An 11416-nucleotide genomic window follows, 5' to 3' on the forward strand; every position below is an offset into this window, starting at 1 on the left:
ACTTCTGTTCAACATTGCACTGGAGTTTCTAGACAGGCAATTAGATAAGGAAATGAAATAAAAGGAATCTAGAATGGAAACAGAAAGTAAAACTATCTCTATTTGCAAATGACATGATCTTACACATAGACTTTCCTAAGGAACCATGTGATTACACTGGGCTCACTTGAACAGTCCAGATTAAATTTATTTTAAGGTCAGCTGATTAGCAACCATGGTACATCTATAAAGTCTTTTCACAAAAGTACCTAGATTAGTTTTGACTGAAAAACCAAGGGTTGGGAATCTCGGGAGGTACATCTTTAGAATTCTGCCTACCACAATTAGGTAGGCATTATTTGGTTCTCCTGTTCCACTCGCTACATTTTAGGGTGGCTGACCAGTCTATGAAGCCTAAACTAGCTGAGTTCTTGTAAATTCTTCCTTGACTAATTCAGCTGTAGGACACATTGAATCAATGTATCTACTCATCAGTGTTGCCAGACTTCATTTGCAAAGAAATGAAATCCGCTGGGTCCTTTCCAACTGCTTTAATTGGTGAAATTCCCTGCCCACTTTCATTTGGGAACATGGCCGGCTACTGGCCATTTGGCTGTGGTTCAAAAGATATATTCTTTGAAATGTGTATTATATTTATTTTAATACACTACTATTTGATTTTATGAATTTCTGTTGAGTATATACTTTTTCACTTATGGCTAAATTAATTTGAAGAATATATACCCACATAAATTTAACAAATAAACAAGCCATCTGCCTGTAAAGATAAGATTCCTGCCAAAAGAAAAACAAATGATACATAGGAATAAAATTCCGTATTTTTACAGAGAAATTATGGAATGTGTTATTTTTAGCTCCAATCGGTGGAATAATATTGCTTACTTTAAAAAATTTGACAGCTTGACTACTTATTGTTAAATGGAAAAATTTCATTGATGTCCTATCAGTTAATTCAAATAATCATCTAAGTTGTCAACTATGATTACCTGACTGGTGTATTACTCTGAATTTGAAATAAAAGAATTGGAATTGGGAAAATAAACAGATATTATATTATCTAATAAAAAAATAGACATCAATTTTGTTCAGGAATTCTGAAAACTTCACGTAGCTCACTAATTTAAAATGCACATGCATGCAGGCACACATCCAGGACCTTGATATTATTAGCTTGACAATCAAAGAATTTGTGGAAGAAATAAAGCTCTCTGCAAAATACTACCGGAGGCAGAATGAATCATTAAGTACCAAATATGTATGCCCTTGAAATTCTTTGTGCAACTTCTCAGACACTGCCACACATCCATCAATGTCTTTCATTTCTGCTGCCTGGTTGGCCAGCAGCAGAAAGAGGACCGTCAACTGTGAAGGAGTTGGTAGAGGAGGGAAAACAGGGAAGGCAATGGTACTGATGCACGAAATCAGTAACCTTTGGGTGACATAGTTCTTGACATCCCCAAATATACCCTTGGCCTAATCTTCATTTCCAAAGACAGTATCCTGTAGCCAGAACAGACTGTATATCACTGCCTGAGCATACCGATACACCGAGCATCTCTACATGGTCCTTATACGGTTCTTTCAGTAGCAAATATCATGTCTTTCACTTCCCTATTCACTGGAACACCACTCATCTTTCAAGTCCCTTCTCAAGCCCCGTCTTAAAGTGATGACATCAGGGGGTGCCTGGGTAGCTCAGTTGGTTGGGTGTCCGACTCTTGATTTCAGCTCAGGTCATGATATTGGGGCTCATGGGTTTGAGCCCTACATCGGGCTCTGTGCTGACGGTGTGAAGCCTGCCTGGGATTCTCTGTCTCTCTCTCTCTGTGTCTCCCTCTATCTCTCTGACCCTCCCCCACTTGTGCATGTGCTCTCTCTCTCAAAATAAATATAAACTTAAAAAAAAGTGATGACATCAGTTCCCATTTGGAGTGGCTTTCTTTCCAGGGTCAGAATTTGCCTACATCCACAGAATAATATGCTCCGACTAACATCACAGCATTTTTCAAATTTCCCCTGTATTATAATTAATTGTTTTATTCTCAAGAATGCTTTCCAAAGAGACCATATCATATGCAACATATATTTCAATAGTCTTTATAGTATTCACAGCATTTGTCATGATGGCTTACACACTCTAGGGTTAAAAAAAGCTTTTGAACTGAAATTCACAATTGTCACCACGTTATATAAATACATGTACATAAACATAAATTTTCCATGTTTAATTATTTTTTTACTTTTAAAATGGTGTAACTACAGTATTGAAAATGGAGCAAATAAAAGAATATACTGAATTCCATCCATAATACAAATCTTGTTTTTATCTTTATTGTAGGGAACAGGCTTAACTACTAAAATAAAATCTCCTCCTTAACTGAAAATTCAGGTGAATTTTTAAGTAATAGCATAATGAAACTGATTCTTACACAGAATCAGAGATTACATCAAGGTATACCTCACCTATGTTTGCTATAAAAGTGAACACTAACCACTAAAATTAAGATTATAACTTATTTGTTAGTTCTTGGAGGAGGAATTTTATTTTAGACTCATATATCCCCAGTAGTGCATATTGTCAGATGCAAAAACGCTCAACTAATGTTTACTGACAGCAAACTATGACTCATATATAAATCCCACTTGCTACCAGATTTTGTAGCTAAGGGTTTTTACGTGGGTTAAATGATTGAAAAAGTTTAAAAGAATAATATTTTCTGACGTGTGAAAATTATATGAATGATCAACTTCAGGGTCCATCAATAAAGTTTTATTATAACACAGCCATGCTTAATCTCTATGTATTACCAATGGCTACTTTCACAGTATAATAACAGAATTGAGTAGCTGGAACATAAACTGTATGATCTAAAAAGCCAAAACTATTTACTATCTGGTCCTTGAAAGAAAAAATATGCAGATTCCTAGAACAGAAAAGGTATAAGGTTTATGTCTCCATCACTAGGTTGCGAGTTCACTGGGACAAGAACTGTGTTCTATACTCTTATACCTGCAGGTCCTATAATAATATGCGGAGCAATGTAAAAAGTGTTGGAAATAATAAATATATAAAAGAACAAGTGAACATTAACTTTTCACTGATTTCAGAGAGGAAGAGTATAAAGACTGAGAAAACTTGATCTAGGAAGTGAATAGGAGGTTCTTTCCAGTTTTTGTCTCCTGCTATTTATTAGTAAAATAATACAACTCACTGTCTAAATAATGCAGCTCACTAAGTAAGTATTCAGAAATACATTATGATTCCTAGTGCCCTTCACAAAGGGCAGCATGGAACAATTTAGATATGCTGATGTGAGAACACCCAATGATAAACAGAACGCTTATACAGAAAAACCTACAAGTTGAGATCTCAGGAGGCTTTAAAGATAAACCAAAGCGGCATATTTTTATGAGAACAGAAACTTGGAGGAAGGGATCAGAACAAGGTAGATTCCTTCGGGCTTTGGCCTGAGGTTAGGCTGCAGTGGTAGCTGGAGTGTGAGGCTAAAATTCTTATTTTTTTTAATTTTTTTAAATGTTTATTTATTTTTGAGAGTGAGAGACAGACAGAGTGTGAGAGGGGGAGGGGCAGAGAGAGAGGGAGACATAGAATCGGAAGCAGGCTCCAGGCTCTGAGCTGTCAGCACAGAGCTCAACGCAGGGCTTGAACTCAAGGACCGCGAGATTGTGACCTGAGCTGAAGTTGGACGGCCAACCGACTGAGCCACCCAGGCGCCCTGCGGCTAAAATCCTGATAGAAAGACTGTTCTCTTCTTGGCCAGAAGAATCAGCCAAAGGAAGCTAGGACAGCCAGGTCTGCAATGAATAAAGGGAAGAATTCTGGGAAGATGAGAGCCAGAAAAAGAGGTAGCCTGTGTTCTATGAATAAACTACCCAAATCTCTGGCTAAAATTAAAACATGCATGTGCAGGGAAGGTGTACTTCTAGTAAAGGTTAAAAGAACTGAATTGATATTTGAACTGCTGCGCACAACAAACAAAACATCTTCAATTGGAGGCTAAGCAAATTAACCAGCCACTTAAACTACATTAGAAACACCTTAGAGAAAGATCTGGCAGTTCTCGTAAAAGTGAACATACATCGACACAGCATTTCACTTCTATGTATTTACCCAAGAGATTTAACAACAGAAAGACACAAAGACTTATATAGAAATGTTTATAGCAGTTTTCTTCATCATATTTCAAAACAGGAAAAAACCATACATGTCCTTCAATGGGAGAATGGATGAATAAATTCATATAATTGCATACTACCTAGCAATAAAAAAGGAAAGAACTCATGATACATGATACATGCTACAACGTGGATGAATCTGAAGCATTAGGCTAAGTGAAGAAAACTTTGAACAAAGTGTGTATACTTTATGAGTTGATTTATATGAAGTTCCAGAACAGGCAAGACAAACCCATGGCAGAAGAAATTAAAATGGTGATTATATTGGGAGTGGAGGATGGGAGCAAAGGTTGACTAGGAAGGTATAGGAGGGAACTCTGTGGCATGATGATAAGGCTCTACATTTTGTGAGGTGCTTAGGTTGCACAGGTGAGTGCCTTTGTCAGAACTTATCAAATAGTACACTTAGGATTGTGTTTGCATATAATGTAAATACGACCTCAAAATTAAAAAAAACTGTAATGAATATTGAATTCTAGCACAGGGCAAACACACTTTTTCTTAAAGTGCCAAATAGTTTAGGCTTTGTGGACCATATGATCTCTGTCACAACCACTCAACTCCAAAGTTGTAGCACAAAAGCAGCCACGGGCACTTTGTAAATTAGTAGGAGGGCCTGGGTTGTGATAAAACTTTCTTCTGGGGTGTCTGGGTGTCTCAGTCAGTTGAGCTACTGATTCTTGGTTTTGGCGCAAGTCATGATTTCACAGTCAGTGAGTTTGAGCCCCGAGTCGGGCTCCATGCTGACGGTGCAGAGCCTGCTTGGGATTCTCTCTCTCTCCCTCTCACAATAAATACATAAACTTTAAGAAAAAGGCTATAAAAAACCCACTTTATTTACAAAAACAGGAAAATGACCCACAGGCCATGTTTTGTTGACCCCTATGTCTAGATACTCGTACACTTGGGGCAAAGTGATTCCTGCGACTTCTTTGGAATGCATTGAAAATATGATGGATTGATAAATGGAGAAATGGATTGGCAGATGGATAGATATTTGATAAAACAAATACAGTAATTTCAGATGTATAACCTAAATTGTGGGCATATGGCTATTTATAGTAAAGTTTTCTGGAAACTTTTCATATTCTAGAAATGACTGTAATAAACTGGGGTAGGGGCCATACAAATAAAAAATAAGTGGACATATAGACCCTGCTTATAGCTTACTAGGCAAAATAGAGTTAATATGGCCATGAATTAAGAAACACAGTGTAAACAAAACTTTCAAAGCTATTATATGCTACCCAGCAATCCCATATGATCAAAAAACTGCCCAGCAATGTGTCATTGCAGGTGTGGCCATAGAGAACAGGGGCACTGGGTGGCTCAGTCAGTTAAGCGACCAACTTTGGCTCAGGTCATGATCTCACCATTCATGAGTTTGAGCCCCGTATCAGGCTCTGTGCTGACAGCTCAGAGCCTGGAGCCTGCTTCAGATTCTGTGTGTGTGTGTGTCTCTCATAAATAAATAAACATTAAAAAAAAAACAACCTCATGTATCACCCTTAATATCACCTGAACTTTAGAATTATTTAAAACTCTATATTCTGATAAGTTCCAAGAAAAACTCATATTAATTCTTTTTTTAATTAAAGTTTTACCATTGTTGAAAAGATGTATTTGAATTTTTGTAGTGATACCATTTCATCTAAATGTGATGCTATATACTTTTTTAAATCAATATTATGTTTTAATCACTGTGCCCTGAGCTTTAGTAGACTTCAAATATTGACACAGTGATGTTTTTAATGTTCTGATAGATTTTCAAACTTAGCTCTGAAAACTTCTCAAGGCATTGATTACATGATGAAAAATATTATTTTGGAGCACTACCAAATTATTTCAAGAGTAAATTAATCAAAAATTTTATTAATACTCATGAAATAAGGATTTTTGAATGAGGTCAAGATTCCAATAAGATTATTTTTCTATAAACATTTTCAAACAGCTAATATCTAAAGGCAGAACATTTGCTTATTTAAAATTATATGTAGACAATACTCATATTTTAGCATTTAATTGTAGTTACAAAAGATGCATCACTATTATTAAAATCATCAGCCTTCAATAACTTTGCCAGGCAATATTTTGCCGCTTTTTCCTATGAGGCTTTTCTTATGATTATTCCCACTTTACAGACAAGGAAATTGAGACTACACAACTAGCAGTTTGACAGGCAGGGTTCAAACCCATCTAGTCTGACTCCAGAGCTCTGAACTCAGACCAAGTGATCTCACTACAATGGTGTCTGTCTATATAACATCACAATTTTGATGTGAATTGCCCCCATTTTATCTCTTGACTATCAAAAAAATCAGCATGAGAGAAGAGTAGGAAGAAAAACAAAGAAAAAGGGAGGAAATGGAGGAGGGAAGGAAAGAGGGAAGCCGGAAGCAGAATGACGAATGACAGAGATCCTGGTTGTCTAACTCCAAGATGAGGAGTCCCAAAAGAAGAATACAACAAGAGCCACAGGCAACAAAAAGATAAAATATCAGATATTCTGTCCAGGAAGAAGACTAGGATAAGTAAATGTATGCTGTGAAAAGTTTTTAAGTAAAAGAAAGAAGCAGCAGGGAGATTCTAAAGGAGAGAGACACAGAATCAAACAACTGGCAAGGTATTGCAATGGCTAAAAATTGGGAACCAGATTCAATATCATCACCATCTAACATAACTGAATACGTAATAAAAATGTTATATATTGCAGTGAGTCATTGCTCCTGTTTGTGAAGTTGGTCCCTTGTTTGAATAAAATTGGCTTATTCCTAACAATTGTTAACCGTTTTTTTTGAAAAAGTATTTTTGCCAAACAAAATAACAAAGCCAAGCAAAGTAACAAACTCCAGTTCACTTATATCGAAGTTAAAGTCAGGAACACCAAAATTATTCAGAAATGTACTAAATAGCAACTTTTTTTGAATATCAGATGTTTTATCTCAAGTTTTACCAACAACATCCCATTTAGCTCTTATATCAACTACCTACAGATTAAGGATCATTGTTCCCCTCCTCAGAGCTGAGAAAAACACAGCTTAAAAAAGTAAATTGCTCAAGATCATATAGCTTGTAAATGATGGAGCCAGGATTCTAATTCCACACGTATATGTATTCGTGGAATTGTATGTAAACATTTGTAAACATACATAAACGTTTCCAAAGAATTAATGCCTAATACCCAAAGATCGGCTTGCTTTAAATTATCTCTAGGGAAATACTCACATTTAAAATTTGATTGTGTTTATTTGAGAAAAGCATCACTTTTACAAAAAAATCACCAGCCTTCAATTAGTTATGCCAGGCAATATACGACCTCTTTTCATATCAAGTATAAGCCCATCAGATGAGGAAAGGCATACAGTTGATTTTTGTTCACTAAAATATCTTAATCACAAAATTGGCAAATGAATGTGAAGTTGGTTAGTTACCAAATAAAGAAATGAATAATGTCTGGCCCCGGAGCCACCTCAACGGCTACTGAGCAGCCCATGAGAGCTGAAATCAGCGTAGCCAAAAGCAAAACAATATGATTAATTAATCTATGTAGCATTATCACATTAAATTTTACATTTTCCATGAAGAGTCAAAATAGCTAGAAAATCCCAAGGATTATTTAGACAGACATTTAGGACCCCAGGAACCCAATTTTGAGAATCCAATGTGATATTTTATATAATAAATATCTTGAAAGTGGTTAAAGAATACATAAAGTTAGACATTATAATAATTGATAAATACAATCACCCAATAATTGCTATATAAATAATCAACCACTTGACAAAAAAAAAAAAGAAAAAAGAAAGAAATTCGAAGATTTACCAGACATATTACCACTGTGATCATAAAATGGAAGTGAGTGACCGGCCATCCCATTTCTCTTTGTCCAACCAGGTTGCAGACTCTGATCTTGTGTCATACTACAGAGCCCATTCTCAAAATCACATCTTTCATAATTGGAGCCTAATTGAGAGAGGAAAAAAATTAGCTTTCAGAACCCCATTTGGCTTAAGAAATCAGACAATAATAGAAAAAAAAAAAGCTTAGCTGCAAATGTAGATTAACATAAGGACTATTTTCCCCATTTTAAGTCTACTTTATTAATGTAGAGTTTTTTCTGCAGATGGCATTACAATAAATCACCACACACAGAAGCCCGTGTGGTCAAACAGAAAGAAGGCCACTTAGGGTCAGAAGACTGAGGACCTAAGCTCGGTTTTGTCTCCTCTTACAAGAGCGCTTTAGCTAAACCACTTAACCACAGCAAGCCCTTTTCTTCCCTTGTAAGATTAGAATAATGACATCTCTCTCGCTCAAATGATTGCTATGGGAATCTAATGACATAATTAATATAAAATACAACTCTTAGAACCATAAAATATGAGGAATTATGATTGTTATATATTCAACTCCACCTTGATATTCCCCAGGCATATCAGAATTTCAGGAGTGGGCAGACCAAATCACCCAGGACTGAAACTCAAAGATCCATAGCTGTGATGCACTCCTGAAACTAAACAGAGCACCTTCCTGTTACATATCATTGTTCTTGGAATTCTTGGTGCTTTTATCACAACAAAGGCGATTTCTAGCCCTTTTTGTATTTGTCCTGAGTTTAAGTGATCCAAGAGGCTTGGTAGAAGCTGAAGGGTTTGGACATTTGGTTGTTCACAATAACAATCAGGTAGGGCTTTATTTCATTATCCAACATCTGCAAAGGTCCCTCTCTAAAAAATAGATCATCTCAACCACAAATAGCCCCTGCTGGACTATACTTCTCAGCAACTGTGGAGATTTTCCTTTGACAAGTTTGTTCTTGCCCTGACTGGTTGCATTAGCCACCGTGGGAATAGATATGCTGGTTAATAGTTAGGCTGTGCTTGGCAACCCAGTCACGAAATCATAATTTGACTTAAGCTCCTTTTGGGCAAAATATTATATAATAATAATAGATCTGGTGCATGTTCTTGAGATCATACAGGAGCACTGAAAGCTGATTTAGAAATATCACTTAATGACATTAAGTAAACGTGCTTTCTTACCGGTGGTCTATTTCATTTATTTTATGCTTAGATCCCTTATTTTGAAAAATTTCATGGTCCAGCTATATTCTGTAATAACAGGAATCTTAATAGCTACAATTTATCAAGGTAGTTTGTTCTGTGCTAGGCATTCTATTTACAGTAGTTTATTTATTCCTTACATCAACTTTATGAAGGAGGCATTTTCTTCGATTTCAAAAAGTGAGGAAACGGGCCATGTGTCATTACAAGGCATAAAGTAGCTCGCCCTAGACAGAATAGCTAGTGAGCGCTGGCACTAACATTAGAACCCAGGTCTTTCTGACCTCAGAACATGAGTTCTTAAAGCTCATCTTCTGAGGCCTAATTATTAGTCCGCTGTTCTATTTTTATCAAAAGCCTACAAAGTTCTATGAGAATTTCTAGTCGGCCTGAGGGAACCAGTATTTCCAGACAGAATTGATGTCATCCCATCCAAAAGCTAAGAAATTTGATTAGTCTATGAATCATACCATGGCTAAATTTACAATTGCCATAAGGCCTTTGAAATATTTAAAATAACCGGAATACGCCAATTATTACCTCATGGACCTCTCGTAACCCAGAGAATCTGATTGAACAAAAAAGGAACTAAACTATATAATTATTTGTATAAATGTGTGTGTGTCATTCAATGAACTATGCATGTATCTGCATTAGTATATTTTCAAGTTTCCTGTAGTTCCCAGCAATTTTTACAACAATCTATTTGTGATTCTAAAGTATTCTAAACTGTTTTTATCACCAGGTTTCAGCAATTGTGTGTATAAAATGTACATACATTCTCACGTAAGTGTCAGACATTTTTTAAATACCAAGAAATTACTTTGCATTACAATTACTTCGTTGCCGTCTATTTGCAATGTCTTTTGTTCTTTTTAACACACAAAGATTATGATAATGATTTCTGGAAGTGTTAAAACTAGAAAAATAGCTAAATAGAACATTTTTCCTTTGCAATAGTCTCAACAGGGGTTCTTTTTGTTATAAAATAAATCTAATGAGCACACATTTTCAAGTAATTCTTATAAAAATCATGAACTTCTAATAACCACTGGATTATTCAAAAATCGCATCCGAAAATTTTCTATTTATTTTCCCCCAACAGAGAATGGTATATTTTAAACCGTTTGAACAATGTTTCTTGAATTGTAGCTGATTTGCCTTTTTATTCCATATGCCACACATCTACATTCAAGTCTGAAACTATTTGTTAAAATCTGCCTACGTAGAGATTTTTGCCTCCACAGCCATCACTAAATGGTGTTGAGTAAGGCCACAGTTGGACAGGATATGGAACAATAACGAGCAGTGTGCAAGAACTTATCAGTAGAATCCATGTTCCTGGGCTATTTGAGTGCGTGGAACTCATCATTTTTCCAATTTTGTGATCTCAAAGGTCAGACATGCTGTAGTCCTAGAAGGAGGGTGTCTCCATGTTGTGATCTGAGGGTGCTTAGAAGGCCCAATTATCCCCTGAATTGTCTTCCACAGTGCCAGACTCGCGTTAAAAATTCGCTGAAGTGTTCCTCATAGATTCAATTACTGACACCATCACAGGAAGAAAAATATTAACTTATATTCCTCAGTGATAGTTGACGTAGGGCACTTTTCTGAGAAAATGTGAAGGAACAGAACAAACTTTTAACAGTGGTAATGGTGAAGAAATTGGTACAGACTTCAGGATTGGGTATATCATCACAATATAAAGTTCTTAGAAGACAGAAAATATAAGAATTAGGAAAAATCTAGAAAGGGAGAGGTAGAAGATACTAAAAGCAAGCCACTTATTTCACAGTTTTGCTTGGGCCTATATTAATAGTGCACACCTCTCTTCCTCCTAAAAGATCTACGAGGCACAATTGTAGTCTTAATGATGAGTCCTGTTCTTTTCTGAAAAAGTGTGGCCAAATACACAACACAAAATGTACCTTTTAACCATTTTTAAGTGTACTGGTCCATGGTACTAAATACATTCACATTGCTATGCAACCATTGCCACCATCCAACCCCAGAGTCTTTTTTTCCAGCTGAAACCCCATACCCATTAAACACTAACTTCCCATTATCTCCTTCCCGACTCCACCGCTTTACTGGCACCCACCATTCTTCTCTGTCACTATGGATTTCACTGCTTTTTAAGTACCTCATGTAAGTGG

The 11416-nt window shown here is 36.2% G+C and overlaps 1 protein-coding gene across 1 annotated transcript in view; it reads right to left on the minus strand.

Moving 5' to 3' along the window:
• MALRD1 (MAM and LDL receptor class A domain containing 1) overlaps positions 1–8156 on the minus strand; it is a 784828-nt gene extending 776672 nt beyond the window's left edge. The window contains exon 1 of the mRNA XM_086714806.1: positions 8020–8156. Coding sequence (XP_086570932.1) covers positions 8020–8116 — 97 coding nt within the window. The 5' untranslated portion in view covers positions 8117–8156. The remainder of the gene's footprint in view (positions 1–8019) is intronic.
• Between the last annotated feature and the right edge of the window lie 3260 nt (positions 8157–11416).

This window comes from Puma concolor, chromosome B4 (genome assembly GCF_028749965.1).
Source record: "Puma concolor isolate L17-30 chromosome B4, mPumCon1.1.hap2, whole genome shotgun sequence".
Classification (NCBI taxonomy): domain Eukaryota; kingdom Metazoa; phylum Chordata; class Mammalia; order Carnivora; family Felidae; genus Puma; species Puma concolor.